General features: G+C 38.4%; 1 protein-coding gene across 1 annotated transcript in view; it reads right to left on the bottom strand.

Moving 5' to 3' along the window:
• Positions 1–5,940: 5,940 nt before the first annotated feature.
• Positions 5,941–21,354, bottom strand: part of PPEF1 (protein phosphatase with EF-hand domain 1) — an 88,154-nt gene continuing 72,740 nt past the window's right edge. Inside the window, exons 12-16 of the mRNA XM_068963316.1 lie at positions 20,902–21,044; positions 14,459–14,565; positions 10,500–10,663; positions 7,595–7,679; positions 5,941–6,510 (exon numbers count right to left, since the gene is read on the bottom strand). Coding sequence (XP_068819417.1) covers positions 6,302–6,510; positions 7,595–7,679; positions 10,500–10,663; positions 14,459–14,565; positions 20,902–21,044 — 708 coding nt within the window. The 3' untranslated portion in view covers positions 5,941–6,301. The remainder of the gene's footprint in view (positions 6,511–7,594; positions 7,680–10,499; positions 10,664–14,458; positions 14,566–20,901; positions 21,045–21,354) is intronic.

Consider the following 21,354-nt stretch of genomic DNA (forward strand, 5'->3'; position numbering starts at 1 on the left):
TAATTTTATAGGCTCCTTTCTCCCCTTTTATGGTGATCTAATTGCACTGGTTAAAGCAGCTAGCCAGTTCTTTAGATATATGCTCTCTATCCAAATCTAACTTTATTCAGATGATGTAGATGGACAAACTTGATTGTTTGAATCAAAATGGGAACATTAAACAAACATCACAGCCCTCACTCTGCTGTCAAGTGTAGAATCCTCTTCAAGAAAAAGCTTGTAACCATTTTGGATGGCTTTTCTGAAAACTTTTGTAAATCTTACTTTTTAGTAAAATGTTTTTTGTTATTCTACTTATACTACTTTTGCCTTTGTACCATTTATTGTGTTTATTTCATGGTTACAGTGTGATATTTCTATTTAAAAATTAAAACTGGTGGGACATTCTACAAAATAAAGGAAAACTTTTGCTTGAAGAGATATCAATATATCAGAAAGTGAAAAATCAAGTCACAGACTGGAATAAGTTATCTGCTTCCCAAATCTAGAACACAGGATTAGTACCACTCAATCAGCAATGTATAAAGTGTATTCAAGACATTTCTCAGAGCATATTATTTTGATGTCACTGCACCAAATGTTTACCAAAAGCTTGAGTCAGATAGAGAGTACTTCTGGAGGATTCCCTGAAGGAAGTGCAGATCACCCACCCCTCTAGACTGTTAATTACAAACTCAAAGGATTAGAGAAGCCAAGAAAATAACAAAATTAAATGAACGCAAATATGTGACCCATGGAGGTCACAGGCACATCTAAGGGACAGTTATTCACTCCACAGAACACTTCTGAAGGTTGATTTTTGCAATCAGATTGAAACAGAATGGGACCTTCTGGTCCTTGCCCTCCATGTCCTCTGCCTGCTTTTTGTTTATGGAAAAACTTTAGCCAAGGACTAAGTTTAATCAGAGAAATGAGAACATTTCAGTGAAATGTTCTGCTCTCTTCTGAAAACAGTAAAAGGAGATCAAATAATAATAATGTAGTCATTAAGCATGGTCAAGGACCTTTAGGCTTTCTTAAGGCTTATAGATAATATTCAGAGCCATATCCTGTCAGGTGTCTTATAGATACTGAAACCCCAGGTAGAGACGTTAACTACACGATGTACAGACTGTACCCATGACATAAGGGGCCCCAATTCTGAGAACTGGCCTTAAAGAAATGGAAACAAACTGAGCCTGGAAATGAAGGTCAACTGTACTTAAAACAATGAAGATGACACTGGTTAAACCATTGATGACCAATTTGAGGTGATGGAATTCCAGTTGAGATATTTCAAATCCTAAAAGATGATGCTGTGAAAGTGCTGCACTCAATAAGGCAGCAAATCTGGAAAACTCAGCAGTGGCCACAGGACTGGAAAAGGTCAGTTTCATTCCAATCCCAAAGAAAGGCAATACCAAAGAATGCTCAAACTACTGTATAATTGCACTCAACTCACACACTAGCAATGTAATGCTCAAAATTCTCCAAGCCGAGGCTTCAACAGTACATGAGCCATGAACTTCCAGATGTTCAAGCTGGATTTAGAAAAAGCAGAGGAACCAGAGAGATCAAATTGCCAACATTCTCTGGATCATCAAAAGAGCAAGAGGGTTCCAGAAAAGCATCTATTTTTGCCATCTAGTTTTGCTTTATTGACTACACCAAAGCCTCTGACTGTGTGGATCACAACAAACTGCAGAAAATTCTTAAAGAGATGGGAATACCAGACCACTTGACCTGCCTCCTGAGAAATCTGTATGCAGGTCAAGAAGCAACAGTTAGACCTGGACATGGAACAACAGACTGGTTCCAAATAGAGAAAGGAGAATGGCAAGGCTGTACACTGTCACCCTGCTTATTTAACTTATATGCAGAGTACATCATGTGAAATGCCGGGCTGGATGAACCACAAGCTGGAATCAAGGCTGCTGGGAGAAATATCAATAACAGATATGCAGATATCAATAATATCAGATATGCAGATGACACCACCCTTATGGCAGAAAGCGAAGAACTAAAGAGCCTCTTGATCAAAGTGAAAAAGAGGAGAGTGAAAAAGTTGGCTTAAAATTTAACATTCAGAAAACTAAGATCATGGCATCTGGTCCCATGACGACATGGGGAAATGGTGAGAGACTTTATTTTTGTGGGCTCTGAAATCACTGCAGATGGTGACTGCAGCCATGAAATTAAAAGATGCTTGCTCCTTGGAAGAAAAGCTATGACCAACCTAGACAGCATATTAAAAAGCAGAGACACTACTTTACCAAGAAAGGTCCGTCTAGTCAAAGCTATGGTTTTTCCAGTAGTCATGTATGGATATAAGAGTTGGACCATAAAGGAAGCTGAGCGCCAAGAACTGATACTTTTGAACTGTGGTGTTGGAGAAGACTCTCTCTGAGAGTCCCCTGGACTGCAACGCGATCCAACCAGTCAATACTAAAGGAAATCAGTCCTGAATATTCATGGAAGGACTGATGCTGAAGGTGAAACTCCAATACTTTGGCCACCTCATGCAAATAAATGACTCATTTGAAAAGACCCTGATGCTGGGAAAGATTGAAGGTGAGAGGAGAAGGGGACAACAGAGGATGAGATGGTTGGATGGCATCACTGATGTGATCGGCATGAGTTTGAGTAGGCTCTGGGAGTTGGTGATGGACAGGGAAGCCTGGCATGCTGCAGTCCATGGGGTCGCAGAGTTGGACACAACTGAGCGACTGAACTGAATCGACCAATTTGAAGATGACTGTCAGAGCTGACTGTACTGTTTCTTCATGAACCCTTCCTCTGTCTATCAAAGCTCTTACTCGCTGCTTGTTGAGGGCAGGGGGGGTGGTGAGCTGGCCTTTGGATAGATGTCCACCCCCATATCCTGCCCCCCACCCTAGGTGCCAGCACCTGAAATAAAGCAAACTTCCCTTTCCACCAACCCCGCCTGTTTATTGGCTTTTGAGAGGTGAGCAGCTGGACCCCACCTTTTGGTAACAAGATGACCACTTTAAAATCACACATTTAAATTAACCAAACTAAGATACCCAAACCACATTTTTCCAATTTCTATTAAAATATAATTTTATGAATTCTAATATATTGTGAATATAACAGTTTACACTGAGGAAATTCAAAAATAAAATCATGAAGCATGTAAAAAAAAAAAAACCTCACAGAGGATTAGCACCATGAAGGGTTTTAGAAATCAATAAGAAAAAGATAAACAGATATTAGAAACACAAGCAAAGGATAAGAACAAGCATTTTCTTAGAAGAAAACAGACTAACCAACTAACTAATGAAAAGATGCTCAATTTCATTTGTAAATAAGAAATATAAATTTAAAATGAGATATTTCACAACTCTATATTAATTGTATAACATATACACATACATACTTTGTAAAACTTAATTGTAGTTAAGCACAACTCTTGTCAAGCATAAGTTTGTGACATTAAATGATAATGTTTAGTAAAATCAAAGGACATTTTTTAGGTAAAATTTCCAACAAAGGCATTCAATTAATCCCAGGGATTAGAAGCCCAAGGGAGAAAATGAAAGTTGTAGAAAGAAACCCGAGAATAAATAACCAAATGACATTCAGGAAGCAACAAAAAAAGACTCATCTGGTACTGCCAGAGATTGGATATTTCTTAAAACAACTATTCCGGGATGAGCAGTGGATTTTCATGTGAGATAATGCAGTGGAAGCTCAGCACACGTCAGCTTATACACATTCAGAGTACTCGGTGTTTTTTTTTTTTTCAAAAATTATTTTTCCGGGACCACTCTCAGTACCAAATTCTGTATCAATCAAAGTTCAAACAAAGGCCAAACCAGTAAAGGAGGTGGGAAGAGGGGTGTGTGTGTATAGACGTGGCTTATACAAATGTGGGAGCTGGTTAAGCAGGCTCTGTAGGGCTGTTGACAACATACCTGATTCTGGAGCTCCATGTCCATAGGGTAGGCAGGCAGGGCAGATTTGGAGCAGGCTCAAACCCACACGCACAAGCTGGCACCGCACAAGAACCTGGCATCCTGAAGAAGCCAGGGCCCTCCATCATGGCACTAAATACACTGGGCCTGAGGAACTTCATCACGGAGCTAAACACACACCTGGCCCAGAAATTGCATCATGCCACTAAACACACAGACCTGGCCCAGGTGCTCATCCTGCAGCTAAACCCACACAGAGGTCCCAGGAATAAGAGCAGCTGACATGGGATCCAGGGGAACACAGAGCAATTGCAGGCCTAGCTGCTGCTTCACACCAGCAAGGTGCATCAGCAGTTCAGCAATAGTGCATAGGAGCTACACCATGGCTGCCACTTCTCTTTGCCTTCCAAATCTCTTAAGAATCTCCACCGTGGTCCACCTTAAACAGAAACATGCAAGAAAGGGAATTCTGAGAACTGTAGTTCAGCCTAGCCAAATTGACACATTCTTTAATGGTTATGTGTCTCTTCAGACTCTCCTATTGCTCTTGAGTTAGCTGTAGCAAATTCCTTTTTTCCCTAGGAAAATTACGCATCATGATAAAAAATGTAGTATCTTTGTTATTGATTGCTTAGTGTTTGAGATATGTTTTGTGGTCTAATACATGACCAGTTTTTATAAATGTTCCATATGAGCTTGAAAATAATGTGTATTCTCTAAAACTGATTGCAGAATACATACACACATACATGATCAGGTATTTTAATTTGGTTGTCCAATCTTCTATACACAAGTTTTTTATGTAAGTGATCAATTACTGACAGATGTATATTAAAAATCTCCCTCTATCAATTTCTCCCAGGAGTTATGTCAGTTTTTGCTCTATCACTTTTAAAACTGTACGTTTTTAGATGCATAATTTTATAACTATTATATCTTCCTGGTGAATCATTCCTTGGAGAAGGCGATGGCACCCCACTCCAGTACTCTTGCCTGGAAAATCCCATGGATGGAGGAGCCTGGTAGGCTGCAGTCCATGGGGTCGCTAGGAGTCGGACATGACTGAGCGACTTCACTTTCCCTTTTCACTTTCATGCATTGGAGAGGGAAATGGCAACCCACTCCAGTGTTCTTGCCTGGAGAATCCCAGGGACAGGGGAGCCTGGTGGGCTGCCGTCTATGGGGTCACAGAGAGTCGGACACGACTGAAGCAACTTAGCAGCGACAGTGACCTTTTGGGAGAGGAAATGGCAACCCACTCCAGTATTCTTGCCTGGGAAATACCATGGACAGAGGAGTCTGGCGGGTTACAGACCATGGGATCGCAGACTTGGACACGACTGAGTAACTAAGCAACAACAATGACCTTTTTATCCAAATGCTAGTCTTTTCTAAAGTCTATCCCATCCAAATGTAATATTGCTGAATAAAGCTAATATCACTTAAACCATAGTAATAATACCATAATAGCAATTTAATTATGCTCTTTTTTCCCCCTTGCCTTTGGGGTTTCTTTTACTTACCTGCCAACTCAGCAATGCATTTTTAAAAGATATTTGTTACACGTGATCCATTATTTCTGGTGTGTGCAGCAGGCAGGCATATTGATATTTAATCTGGCATACTGATAGATCCTGAAGTTCCCAAACTTAGAGAAAAATGAAACATGTACTCACCTTTAGTGGAAATCTCTTATGTTTGATATGCAATCAGAATGGCAGAATAAACTGCACAATGTATGCACAGCCAAGCCCCATCTTACCAATGAAGGTGTCAAATTCTATTAATTAGAGGGTTCCATCTGGATGTATTCACTTTTTATCTCCAATAGACAATAAAAATTATGCTTTTTCAAGCAATACACTCCAACAGCCTCCCCCAAGATTCTGATATGGCCCCCATCCCTCAAGTGTGGTTCTCCCACAACAGAAAATCACTGGTTTATGGTATCTCCAAAGAAGATCACAGTTTAAAGATGGAAACACTTTATTCCATTAATAGTTTGGTATTCCTCCTCCCATCCCTCAGCCACTCACAGATGCTGTACTTTCCTCTGGTGTTCTGTGGGTTCTTTTCAAGATGTTTCCAAACTGCTCAGGTCTCCTGGTTAGGTGGCATCGAAGAGACCAACACTAGGCTCAAATTCAGTTTCTACCTGACAATGTGGGACTCCCACTACTGTAGTCAAATTCTATAAGCTGACATTTAACCTAGTCTTACCAATAACAGCTTACTAGGGACTTACAATACCCACATTATACATCTACTTATGGCAGAAATTGGGGTCTACTTCTCTCTACTGTTGAGTATGGATTTCAAGGGTCATGGTAAGGACTGTGTCAGAGATTTGGGCCAATGATTTCAAGGAGGGAAAGCCCTAATTCTTGTTATGCAAGCTTGGTGTCTGATTTGTTCAACTGGTCAAATTTATGCACTACATAGAAAGCCTTTAAAAACTCATTAAAGTCAATGCTTCCATCTTTGTTTAAGTCCATCCTTTCGGCGAGCTCATCAAACTGGGAATCATCAATATGAACACTGTAGTGACTTTTGAAAAGTTTCCACATGCTATGAAATTCTTTCATGGAGATCAAGCCTGAAAGAATATAGGAGAAGGCTGTGAATATTCATTTTTAAGACCCATCCTAGGGAGGGGTGGGGTTTCCCAGGGGGCCCAGTGGTAATGAATCTGCCTGCAATGCAGGACACATGAGTTCGATCCCTGAGTCAGGAAGATCCCCTGGAGAAGGAGATGACAACTCACTCCAGTATTCTTGTATGGGAAATCCCATGGACAGAGGACCCTGGCAGGCAACAGTCCATGGGGCAGCAAAAGAGTCAGACATGACTTATCAACTAAACAACAACAAAAATGCCTGGCTGTTGAGAAACTGAAGGAAATAGAAAAGTAAGATTGTAAATGAAAGAAACAATATGTCAGTTTAAATTACCAAGTGATCCTGAGATTATTCTAAAGCTGGAATGAGTAAACAGTGAACCAAAGGTGGGGGAGGGGACTGCAGACTGTGGTACTAATACATGTAATGTAGAAATTATAAGATCTAAAACCTAAGGGTGAGGGGCACAGAGGAGGGTATAGACAGCTACATCAAAGGAAAGGGAGAATTAGCCCTGAGACTCAATAAGAGGATTGTAAACAATGGCTCCACCATTTTCTATAGACAGTAACTTACTTTGGTGTTTCAATTAATGATTTTTTGGTATTTAATGCTCTCTGCAGTTGGGGATTATCTGATGATATTTTTTAAAGCTTGAAAATAATTGTGCATCAAACCTAAGCAGAAAGAGTTTTCATAGTCCTCAGTTCAGAAAACAGAATCAGAACTCTAGGAATGATTTTTATTGCCAGGAATAATTATGAGTTTTTAAATGGACAGTTAATTCTTTTTTCATCTGTGCTGGTGATTTATAAAAGGAAATGGTCTTATCTGACTAATGGATACATAAGCCTGTACCACATGGATTTTAATAGAGAGTTTGTGGCCAAACTAAAATAAACAGTAATATTAAACATGAGTTTATCCCCATGCTCTCCCCTCTTCCCTGAGTTAAATCAAGTTTGGATGAAGAATGCATTAGATGAAAACAGAATTCTGGTTTCAAGTAAACAGACTAGCTTTTGCTTTCTACTGCTACTGAACCAATCAAAGCAAATTTACCTGAGTGATCAGAGTCAATGATATTAAAGATGATTTGCAGGTCAGATCGGTATCTGTACACTGTTTCAATTAGAGTAGACTGAACCTAAAATAAAGATTGTCTAAATGTTAAAACATACAGAATTAATAACAGATCAATTTTAGTAAAAGTAACAAACACACAACATGGTCACCAATTCAGAGTATGTGATTTAGATAGAAATTTGAGAAGGCAAGCCTTCCTTGGAGATCCAACCCTCTTAAATCAGATAAAAGACCATGCTCTTGTGTTCTGTAGTGTCTTTAGCCTGTGTTCCTTAGAGGATGGCCCAAAGTGAATCTGGAAGGAGTAAATAACAACAGCCAATATTTACTGATAGCAAAATCTGTGTGCCAGGCTCTGCATTCAAAGTATCTATGGATTATTTCATTCAGTCCTCAAAAACAGGCCCAAGGAACACAACTATTATTGTACCCATTTTACAGACTGGAAGACAAACAGGTAAAGTAAGTTTCTGAAGATTCACATAATTGGTAAGTGAGATTTAAATCTTGGCCTAAAGCCATGACCTATGAGCTTAGTCATCATGGTAAACTGTCTCTCAAGTGAAGCCAAAAGTCTCCTTCCTGTGGATATTTTAGCTTCCCATGTGCACGTTTACTTCCTTTTCTCTGATCAACTTTTCATCTCCCCTACAAACAATCACCCCAGTCCTAGTTCCCATCAGCTCGCTTTCAGCCCAATATTGTAACTAGTTACTGATGAGTACCAAAGGTCTGACAATTCTCCCTGGGGTATTCCCATTTTAATAAGAAATTCTAAATTTTAAATTTCTTAATGTATAAGATATCATATCAGTAAGTCTATACTTTGTTGTTGTTGTTCAGTCGCTCAGTTGTGTTCGACTCTTTGCAACCCCATGGACTACAGCACACCAGGCCTCCCTGTTCTTCACCATCTCCTGGAGTTTGCTCAAACTCACATCCATTGAATCAGGGATGCCATTCAACCATCTCATCCTCTGTCATCCCCTTCTCCTCCTGCCTTCAATTTTTCCCAGCATCAGGGTCTTTTCTAATAAGTTGGCTCTTCACATCAAGTGGCCAAAGTATTGGAGCTTCAGCATCAGTCCTTCCAGTGAATATTCAGGGTTGATTTCCTTTAGGATTGACTGGTTTGATCTCCTTGCTGTCCAAGTGACTCTCAAGAGTCTTATCCAACACCACAGTTGGAAGGAATCAATTCTTTTGACATTCAGCCTTCTTTATGGTTCAACTGTCACATCCATACATGACTACTGAAAAAGCCATAGCTCTGACTAGACGGACCTTTGTTGGCAAAGTGATGTCTCTGCTTTTTAATACGCTGTCTATGTTTGTCATTGCTTTTCGTCCAAGGAGCAAGCATCATTTAATTTCATGGCTACAGTCACAGTGATTTTGGAGCCCAAGAAAATAAAGTCTCACTATTTCCATTGTTTCCCCATCTATTTGTCATGCAGTGATGGGGCCGGATGCCATGATCTTAGTTTTCTGAATGTTGAGTTTTAAGCCAGCTTTTTCATTCTCTTTCACCTTCATCAAGAGGCTCTTTAATTCCTCTTTGCTTTCTGCTATAAGGGTGGTGTCATCTGCATATCTGAGGTTATTGCTAGTTCTGACAATCTGGATTCCAGCTTGTGCTTCATCCAGCCCAGTGTTTCTCATGATGTACTCTGCATATAAGTTAAATAAGCAAGGTGACAATATACAGCCTTGACATATTCCTTTCCCAATTTTGAATCAGTCCATTATTCCATGTCCAGTTCTAACTATTGCTTCTTGACCTCCATACAGGATTCTCAGGAGGCAGGTAAGGTGGTCTGGTATTCCCATCTCTTTAAGAATTTTCCACAGCTTCCTGTGATCCAAACAAAGGCTTTAGCATACTCAATGAAGCAGAAGTAGATGTTTTTCTGGAATTTTCTAGCTTTCACTATGATCCAATGGATGTTGGCAATTTGATCTCTGGTTCTTCTGCCTTTTCTAAATTCAGCTTGTACATCTGGAAGTTCTCAGTTCACATACCATTGAAGCTTAGCTTGAAGGATTTTGAGCATTACTTTGCTAGCATGTGAAATGAATGCAATTATGCAGTAGTTTGAACATTATTTGGCATTGCCCTTCTTAGAGATTGGAATGAAAACTGACCTTTTCCAGTCCTGGGGCCAGTGCTGAATTTTCCAAATTTGCTGGCATATTGAGTGTAGCACTTTCACAGCATCATCTTTTAGGATTTGAAATAGCTCAGTTGCAATTCCATCACCTCCATTAGCTTTGTTCATAGTGATGCTTCCTAAGGCCCACTTGACTTCACACTCCAGGATGTCTGGTTTTGGGTGAGTAATCATGCCACTGTGGTTATCCAAGTCATTAAGATCTTTTTTTGTATAGTTCTTCTTTGTATTCTTGCCACCTTTTCTTAATAACTTCTGCTTCTTTTAGGTCCATACCGTTTCTGTCCTTTATTGTGCCTATCTATGCCTGAAATGTTCCCTTGGTATCTCTAATTTTGTTTCTTGGTATCTATACTTACTGGCAGTTAATAGGAGTGTGTTGAGTGTTTTAAAAAGTGTATTACATGAAATACAGATTTCACATCTGCTCTTCTGCTGAACAGCACTTAAGACAAGAATCACATATTTGACAGAGATTTGCTCGCAGAAACTTTTTCATCTCTTCTCATTTTGGCTGTCCTGACAACACACAAATTTCCTGAACAGATCACAATGTACCTGGAACACCCCCACCTTAGCTCTTTTCCTAAGACTGCCATGCCCATCCACTCGCCAATTCCACTCCAACTTTTCAAAGAACTAAGGAACTCATAAGTTGTCCAGAGGATATTCGGTGCCAGCCAGGTTTTAACTGGTGCTATTTTACTTACCTCTTTCACAGGTTTCTGAATGTGGACATCCTGGAAGCCAGACATGTAGTCAATATTTCCATCTTTGTCTGTGGTTACCAGACGAGAACTCAGTGATCTCCATGGTAAGTTCAGCCCCAAAACATTCTCCATTGAAAAAGCCCACTGGCCCATTGAAAGTTTTCCTAACGACAACAACAAAGCCCATATAATTGGTTGATAAGTTGATTTTTAAAAAATGCAGCCTCATCAATGGAGCAAGCAGACAGCCTGGGTTTTGAGGTCTGGGTGCCTCTGCTACCCTTTATCATCTGTCTACCAGACCCCACAGCTCTGAGGGAAGATTAACTAAAGAAAGCCTCAGGGGTTCCATGGATCTTTTCCTTACTGTTACGGGTAAGCGATCAGAATTTGGGTATGCTAGATCTTTTTCCCTTTTTCTTATTAACAAAGTAAGGTATAATTATAATAGAAGACTTGAAAACACAAAAGGATATAAAAGATAAGATTACTTTTAACATTTGAGCATATTGCTCATGTCTCATTTTCTTAGGTAATATCCTTTCATCCTCTAATATTACATGTAGTATTTAAAAATATACTTTTGCTTTCTGATTATTAAAGATATGCTCATTTGAAAGGATTTTGAACAAACAGAAAACATTACTATTTCTACTGTTTTTCTATGTGTATAAACATGGACATATATAAAGGTACAATATTTTGTATTTCTTAAAGCCAAATATACATTGTACCATATGTTTCATATATGTGTATTACATATGGCAACACATACATACACAACAAACATAGATATTCTAACCTGACTCTTTACTTACAATCATGGACATGCATCTATGTTAATAAATATAAACCTACATCATTCTTTTAATGGCTGTGAAATTATTCCATTATTTTCTTAGGATCATTCCTAGAAGTAGAATTGCTAGACCTAAAGGTATGTACATTTTAAGGCTTCTGATGTATTTTGCCAAACTGCTTTCAAAAAAGAGTAGTCATTTGATACCCCCACCAAGACCATTCACCACACTTAGCTGCTTAGGACAAAGGTTTTTTAGAAGCATATTCCTCATTTCCAAGCCCAAGGGGATTTTCTAGCTACCTTATGTAATTCAGTTCAGTTCAGTCGCTCAGTCGTGTCCGACTCTTTGCGACCCCATGAATCGCAGCACACCAGGCCTCCCTGTCCATCACCAACTCCCGGAGTTCACTCAGACTCACGTCCATTGAGTCGGTGATGCCACCCAGCCATCACATCCTCTGTCGTCCCCTTCTCCTCCTGCCCCCAATCCCTCCCAGCATCAGAGTCTTTTCCAATGAGTCAGCTCTTCACATGAGGTGGCCGAAGTACTGGAGTTTCAGTTTAGCATCATTCCTTCCAAAGGAATCCCAGGGCTGATCTCCTTCAGAATGGACTGGTTGGATCTCCTTGCAGTCCAAGGGACTCTCAGGAGTCTTCTCCAACACCACAGTTCAAAAGCATCAATTCTTCGGCGCTCAGCTTTCTTCACAGTCCAACTCTCACATCCATACATGACCACTGGAAAAACCATTGTCTTGACTAGATGGACCTTTGTTGGCAAAGTAATGTCTCTGCTTTTGAATATGCTATCTAGGTTGGTCATAACTTTCCTTCCAAGGAGTAAGTGTCTTTTAATTTCATGGCTGCAGTCACCATCCGCAGTGATCTTGGAGTTGTAGTTGTAATCTTGAAATTTACACTATGTCAGATAATTTATTCTATATGTTTCCAATACAAAATTTGTAGAGATTTGCTTTATGTTCCACTTAATGGTCAAACATAAATGTTCTATTTATGCTTGACAACAATGTATATTCTGCAGTGTTGGATAGTGTTCGATATATGTCTTTTACGAAAAGTTTGTTAAACTTTTGTCTGTTTATACTTTCAGTTCCTGAGAGAAGAGTGTTAAAATCTCCCACTATGACAGTAGATTTTTCAACTTCTACTTGTTCAGTCCATTTTTGTTTTACATAGTTTTTAAGGAGACTATATAAATAGGTACACACACATTTAAAATGGATTCAATTAGAAAACTGAGTATTATTATAAAGGATCTCTTTATAGTTCTAGTAATGTGTATCTCCTTGAAGTCTACTTTGTCTGATATTAACAGAGTTGTTCCCACTTTTTCAGTGTTTTGTATAGATCTTTCTAGACTTAAAATGAGGTTATAGCCCAATAAACCTATAATTAGTTGCAGATATAATAAGTAAAAAATGCATTTAACACACCTAACCTACTGAACAACATAGCTTAGCCTAGCCTACCTTATATGTGCTCAAAACACTTACATTAGCCTAGAGCTGGGCAAAATCATCTAATACAAAGCCTATTTTATAGTAAAGTGTTGACTATCTCATGTAATTTATTGAATAATGTACTAAAAGTGAAAAATGGAATTGCTGTATGAGTACGGGATGGTTGTAAATCTATCAGTTGTTTACCCTTCTGATCACCTGGATGGCTGGGAACTGTGGCTCAATGCTACCACCCAGCATGAGAGAGCATCATACTATATATTGATCGTCTGGGAAAAGGTCAAAATTCAAAATATGTTTCTCCTCAATGCATATGGCTTTCATACAATTTTAAAGTCAAAAACTCGTAAGTCAAACCACCATAAATTGGGGACAGCCTGTACATATGATTCCACTGTCTACTGGCTTCTGTTGCAACTTTTGAGAAGTCTGATGTCACTCTAACTGTTGTCTCTTGAGCAATGTGTGTTTCCTCTGCTTGCTTCTAAGATTTTCTTTTTGCTGTTGGTGTGTGTAGTTTCACCACAAGTGTGTGTAGGTGTGAATTTGATTTTATTTATCCTATTTGAGAATCACTGTTCCTCTTTACCTGTGAGTATGAGTTCTTTCAACAATTCTGGAAAACTCTCAGCCATTATCATGCAAAATATATTCTCTCTTACAGTCTCTCCTCCTGGGACCGTGATTCGATGTATATTAAACATTTTATTCTTAATCTTTCTATTTTTTTAGTAATATCTAATCTTGTATTTAACCCATTCATTATGGTTTTTAACAAGTTATTTTTATATCTATATAAAACAAAAATGGTTCTTTAAATCATTTTAAAATGCATACTTGTGACTCCATCTTTCATTTCTTTAAACATTTTCTTTCCTAGTAATTTTTACTTTGCATTTGATAATCCCAATATATGATATCCTCGAGAAACTAAATCTGTTGCTTATTGTTCCTGCTGACTCTCACTCATGTTCTCCTTGTTTGTTTGGGGATCTTTGGTTGTGACCTCATATTAATTGATCTCACTTTCTGTATATATTAGTGGCGCAAATTAGGGACACTTTCCATGAACATGGATTTGCATTTGCTTGCCAGGAGTCAGGGCACTACAGACCTAGGATTACTCTGGTCACTTTGAGGATCTAGGCTTAATGCTGGAAGTCTCAAATTCAGCTTACTCATTTTTTCTACTATCCTACAGTTAACCCCAAGATTGACTGCTACAACAATATTAGCATTTGCCCCCAATACAATCGAGCCTATGATGCTTGCTTGCTGCTCCATGCTCCAACATGCAGCTTCAAAAATCCACTAGCAGGGAGAAGAAATGTAGCCTAGAGATTTACTTTAATTACTGTGAGGCTGGTAAATGCATTAAAATCCTGCATCCTCTAGAATCTAGATGTCTCTTAACAGGAGGACTTTTGAGATTGTCTAGTCTCACACACTACCAGAATAGAAGTCTAACTCAGGGCTGTTGTTGTTAAGTTGAAAGTCGCTTATTGAAAAGGAAGAATATGCTTTTTTCTAAGCATATAATGGATTATATTTTATCTCTATCATCCTTCAGTGGTAAAAGTAGAAAACTGAACTTTTAAGGCAGCAAAGAAAATGAAAACTAACCTGTATAGAACCTGGGATGTTCAGAAATGGTAAGCATTACATTTTTTTTTTACCTGATTTATTGCAGTCTTGAAGTTGGAAAGCTCGAATGAGGTCAGTTTTTCGTGAAATCATTCTCTCTTTTAACATCCTGATGGCACTACTTTCAATAGCATTCACCCTATATTAAGAAAATAATTGTTAGGTGAAAGTTACATAAGTCATTCTGTTCTGTTTCATTTTAATATACTGTGTTGCCATTTACAAGATTCTACATTAAATAAGTTGCTTAACCTCACACATAACATATTATTAGGTGGTGAATGTGTTTATATGTACGTGTGCATGTTTTGTGAAATTTTAAAAGGATTATCACTGGTGTTTTCCTTTTGGTTTCAAAGATTCACATGAACAATTAGTGCATGAGAATGTCCAAGACAAGAAGGAAAACAGAGGGACTTGCTATAGAAGATGCTGGAATTTATCTTAACTTACTTAAACTAAAGAGCAGGCATTGACACAAGAGAAGACAGATACATACCTGAATAGAATATAATGGAATTTTCATAAATACAGCTAACTATATATGGAAACAATATATATGATGAAGCAGGTATTAAAATTCAGTAGAAAAGGACAGTTTTTTAAAATGGGGGCTAGCATAATTAACTCCATGTCTGGATGCTAAATTTCTACCTCAGACCATTTACAAAAATAAATTCACAATAAAGGAAGAACAGAGGAACAAAGTAGTTATCAGTCACATATCTCTCAAAAAAGCAAAATGGCATAAGCAAATCCAACCGTATCAAAAATAACATCATAGGTGAACGGATAAATAAATTAAAAAAACAGAGATTGTGAGACTGGATTAAAAAAACAAGATCCAACTATATGTTGTCCATAGGAGACACACTTTAGCTTCAAAGATACAATGAGTTTGAAAGGAAAAAGTATACCATGTAAACACCGACCATAAGAGAGTTAGAGTGGCCAAATTTATAGTAAACAAAATAGATTTTAAGACAAAAGCTATTACTAGAGATAAAGAGGGATATTTTATAATGATAAAAGAACCAATCAGTCAAGAAAATGGCAATAGCTCCAAATTGATCTACAGAGTCAAAATAATCCTTATCAAAATCCCATTGGGCATTTTTGCAGAAATTGACAAGCTGATTCTAAAATTCACATGGAAATCAATCTTAAAAAAGAAGAGCCAAATTCAACTCACATTTCCCAATTTCAAACTTACAAAAAATCTTTACTAATCAAGACAGTGTGTCACTCACATTAGGACAGATATATAGGTCAATGGAATACAACTTAAAGTCCAGAAATAAACCGATACCTTTATGGTCAATTGATTTTGGACAACTGTGTCAAGACAGTCAAATAGGGGAGGGATAGTTTTTCTAACTGATGTTGCTGGGACAATTAAATATCCGTATTTTAAAGAATAAAGTTGGACCCCTACCTCATACCATACACAAAAATAAACTCAAAATGAGTCAAATATAAATCAAATGTAAGAGCTTAATCTATAAAGATAATTTATTAAATTATTGGAAGAAAACATAGAATAAATTTTCATGACTCTGAGTTAGGCAATATCTTCTTAGATACATCATCACAGGCAAAGAAGAGAAAATAGATATATTTGATTTCATCAAAATTTAAAACTTTGGTGCTGCAAATAATAACATCAAGAAGATAAAAATACATCCTATAGAATAGGAGAGACAATTTACAAATCATGTATCTAATAATCCCTTGATGGATCACAGCCTTCTCGTGGTGAAGGGGCTTGCATAACTCAATGAAGCTATGAGCCATGCTGTGCAGGGCCACTTAAGGCAGACAGGTCATAGTGGAGAGTTCTGACAAAATGTGGTCCACTGGAGGAGGGGATGGCAAACCATTCCAGTATTCTTGCCATGAGAATTCCATGAACAATATGAAAAGGAAAAAAGACATGACACCAGAAGATGAGCCCCCCACATCAGAAGGTGTCCAATATGCTACTGGGGAAAAGCAGAGGGCAATTACTAATAGTTCCAGAAAGAATGAAGCAGTTGGGCCAAAGCAGAAAGAATGCTCAGTTGTGGATGTACCTGGTGGTGAAACTAAAGTCCAGTGCTGTAAAGAACAATATTACATAGGAACCTGGAATGTAAGGTCCATGAATCAAGGTAAACTGAATGTGGTCAAGTAGGAGATGGCAAGAATGAACACTGACATCTTAGGAATCAGTAAACTAAAATGGATGGGAATGGGCAAATTTAATTCAGATGACAATTATATCTACTATCGTGGGCAAGAATCCTTTAGAAGAAATGGAGTAGTCCTCATAGTCAACAAGAGTCTGAAAAGCAGTATTTGGGTGCAACCTCAAAAACAACAGAATGATCTCAGTTCATTTCCAAGGCAAACCACTCAGCATCATAGTAATCCAAATCTATGCCCCAACCACTGATATCAAAATGCTGAAGTTGACCTGTTCTATGAAGACCTACAAGACCTTCTAGAACTAACACCCCAAAAAGATGTCCTTTTCATCATAGGGGATTGGAATGCAAAGGCAGGAAGTCAAGAGATTTCCCAGAGTAACAGGCAAGTTTGGCCTTGGAGTACAAAATGAAGCAGGGCAAAGGCTAACAGAGTTTTGTCAAGAGAACACACTGTTCACAGGAAACACCCTCTTACAACAACACCTGGGAGGACTCTACACATGGATATCATCAAATGGCCAATACTGAAATCAGATTGATTATGTTCTTTGCAGCCAAAGATGGAGAAGCTCTACATAGTCAGCAAAAACAAGACCAGGAGCTGACTGTGGCTCAGATCATGAGCTCATTACAAAATTCAGACTTAAAGTAGGGAAAGTCACTAGGCCATTCAGGTATGACCTAAATCAAATCTCTTATGATTATACAATGGAGGTGACAAACAGATTTAAATGATTAGATCTGGTAGACAAGACTGCCTGAAAAACTACCAATGGAGGTTTGTAACACTGTACAGGAGGTGGTGACCAAAACCATACCCAAGAAAAAGAAATGTGAGAGGACAAAGTGGTTGTCTGAGGAGGCTTTAAAATAGCTGAGAATAGAAGAAAAGAGAAAGGCAAGGGAGAAAGGGAAAGAACTGAATGCAGAGTTCCAGAGAACAGCAAGGAGACATAAGGTCTTCTTAGTGAACAATGCAAAGAAATAGAGGGAAACAACAGAATGAGGAAGACTAGAGATCTCTTCAAGAAAACTAGAAATATCAAGGGAACATTTCATCTAAAGACAGACACAATAAAGAACAGAAACAGTAAGTACTTAAGGAAGGAGAAGAGATTAAAAAGAGGTGGCAAAAATACACAGAAGAACTACACAAAATAGGTCTTAATGACCCGGATAACCACGATGGTATGGTCACTCACCTAGAGCCAGACATCTTGGAGTATGAAGTCAAGTGGGCCTTAGGAAGCATCACTACTACAAACAAAGCTAGTAGAGGTGACAGAATTCCAGCTGAGCTATTTCAAATCCTCAAAGCTGATGCTGTGAAAGTGCTGCACTCAATATGTCAGTAAATGTGGAAAACTCAGCAGCTGCCAAAGGCTGGGAAAGGTCAGTTTTCATTCCAAACCCAAAAAAGGGCAATGCCAAAGAATGTTCTAACTACTGGACAATGGCACTCACTTCACATGCTAGAAAGGTTATGCTCAGTATCCTTCAAGCTAGGCTTCAGCAGTATGTGAACTAAGAACTTCTAGATGCACAAAGTTGGGTTTTGAAGAGGCAGAGGAACCAGAGATCAATTTTGCCAACATTTGTTGGTTCACAGAGAAGGCAAGGGGATTCCAGAAAAACATCTACTTCTGCTTCACTGACCATGTTAAAGCCTTTGACTATGTGAATCACCACAAACTGTGGAAAACTCTTAAAGAGATGGGAACACCAGACCACCTTATCTGTCTCCTGGAAAACCTGTATGCAGGTCAAGAAACAACAGTTAAAATGGACATGAAACAATGGACTGGTTCAAAATTGGGAAAGGAGTATGACAAGGTTGTATATTGTCACTCTGGTTACTTAACTTATATGCAGAGTATATCCTGCGAAATATTTGGCTGGATGAACCACAAGCTGTAATCAAGATTGCCAGAAGTAGTATCAACAACCTCAGATATGCAGATGATACCACTCTAATGGTAGGCAGTGAAGAGGAACTAAAAGAGCCTCTTGATGAGGGTGAAAGAGGAGAGTAAAAAAAGCTGGCTTAAAACTCAACATTCAGAAAACTAAGATCATGGCATCCGGTCCCACCACTTCATGGCAAATAGATGGGGGGAAAATGGAAGCAGTGACACATTTTATTTTCTCGGGCTCCAAAATCACTGCAGATGGTGACTGGAGCCATGAACTTAATAGACACTCCTTGGAAGAAAGCCATAACAAACTGAGCATATTAAAAAGGAGAGATATCACTTTGCCAACAAAGGTCCGTCTAGTCAAATCTATGGTTTATCCAGTAGTCATGTATGGATGTGAGAATTGGACTGTGAAGAAAGCTAAGCACTGAAGAATTGATGCTTTTGAACTGTGGTGTTGGAGAAGACTCTTGAGAGTCCCTTGGACTGCAAGGAGATCCAACCAGTCCATCCTAAAGGAGATCAGTCCTGGGTGTTCACTGGAAGGACTGATGCTGAAGCTGAAACTCCAATACTTTGGCCACCTCATGCGAAGAGCTGACCCATTGGAAAAGACCCTGATGCTGGGAAAGATTGAAGGCAGGAGGAGAAGGGGACGACAGAGGATGAGATGGCTGGATGGCATCACCAACTCGAAGGACATGGGTTTGGGTGAACTCCGGGAGTTGGTGATAAACAGGGAGGCCTGGTGTGCTGCGGTTCATGGGGTTACAAAGAGTCGGACAGACTGAATGAACTGAACTGAATATAAAATTAACATGGAGACATTTTTCTACCACAGGTGAAAATCCAAAAGTTAAAATGAAATCATAAAAATGTGATTTCATAGAACTAAAGCAATATCAAGATATCAACAAAATATATGCAACATGCCTGTAAAAGTCCTCCATCCCTCAAATGCAAAAAATTCCTAAAAATATATCAGAAAATGACAAATGGTCCAATGTAAAATGGGGGAATATGATAAACAGGAAATTCAAGAAAAAGAAAACACAATGTCCAAAATCAAGATGGATAAACTCAGCTGTATAAAAAATGCTAATTAAAACAATTAGATTTACCATTTTTATCCATCAGTTTGTCAAAAATGAAGAAGGGTAATAAAATTGGAGATTAATGAGGATGTGGAGAAATTAATATGCTGTTTTCCAGACTGTTAACTGTGACAACTTTTTTGGAGTACCTAGCAAAATTTCAAACATATAAATCCCACATTTTTAAATTTTATGTTTAAAACAAGCACTAAAACCTTATGAATATGTGTATATATGTATGTACACATATACACACAGAGGAATGTTTGTTACAGTACTCCTTTTAAGTACAACACCCTGAAACCAATCTGGATGGCCATCAATTGAATACGATTTAGCTATCCATAATTGTTATGGCATATATATAGTATAGAATATTATGCATCAACTACAAAGAATGAGTTAGGTCTACATGTACAAACTCGGAGTGATGTTCACGATACAATCTTTAGGGAAAGAGTCAGTTGCAGAATAGACTGTGCAGTGTGATTCTATCTTTGTTAAAAAAAATATATATGTATGTTGTTTACTGCCTTTCTCCTTCCACTGGGATATGCTTTGATGATGAAAAAGACTTTTGCCTGTTTTGTTTATTTCAATATCACCTGTGCCTAGAACAGTGTCTGACACATAGTAGGTGCTCAACATTTAAGTTCAATGAATGAGAAATTGCTTGAATATTTTTGTGGGAGCAAGGAGAAGAGGGTGGAAGGGTCCCCTCCAGGCTATTAATTTCAGCTGCCTCTGTGGAAAAAAATTACTGAGAAGTACTGTGAGAGATCACTAACATTTTCTTTATACAACTTTGTTTTAGCACACTTAACAACAAAGATATTTGTTTTAGAATACAAAAATATTAAAAAGATAGTGCCAAAGGGGGAAATAAAGGTAAGGTATGCATGCCATCACACAGGGAGACACACTCAACTCCATCATATACACTTCTGGGTAGAGAAGGGACAAAGAGGCCAGAGCCAACTGGGTTGTGTTTGGGGGCAGAAAAGGCAAGAGCTTATGGGACTGGGTAGGTACAGAGACCTTCTTTTCTTTACATTCAACTAGGGACTGTTCATGGATGCTGACTGCTTTAGAACTACTGCTCTTGATTTCAAATAAGAGCACATTCACCACTTGGTTTCTGGAATTATTTCAGTTTGTTTATACTAATGAGTAACAGGTAAGTTTCTTCAATCCCAAGGCTGCTCTTAGGCACTCTGGACTGGTTCTACGTGGTCACCATTACCAGAGCTCAGAAAGCTCCTTAGAGTATACACACCTTTGGTAAAGAGGCCTGAAGCACGTTGCCTTAGTTATTTGGTACTGGAAAAATCGAGGGGTCGTACCAGAACTCATTCTGATGTAAGCTCCTCGATTGCTACCTTCTTCGTAATAATTAGATGCAGAAAATAAAGTAATAACCTGGTTAAAGAAAAAGAATGTCAGGTTCACATACAGTTAGTTCTCAAAAGGTCCTTCAATAAAGTCAGAAACAGCTTAATTCTTAAAAACCAAAAATTATACAAAGTTCAAAATTCGTACAAATTCTCAAAGTCTAATGGGATTTCCTGTGATTCCACTGAAGAGAAATAAGGTTTTTAAATCACTGTCCCCATGAGTCTTAACTTCTAGCCACTCATCCCCACAGTGCATGGCCTTGCAATCTTGTGTTCAATTTCAGTTCCTTATTGCTCAGTTTTGTATATTCCAATTTTCCAGCAGGGTAAAGCTT

The sequence above is a fragment of the Capricornis sumatraensis genome, chromosome X, assembly GCF_032405125.1.
Source record: "Capricornis sumatraensis isolate serow.1 chromosome X, serow.2, whole genome shotgun sequence".
Lineage (NCBI taxonomy): Eukaryota > Metazoa > Chordata > Mammalia > Artiodactyla > Bovidae > Capricornis > Capricornis sumatraensis.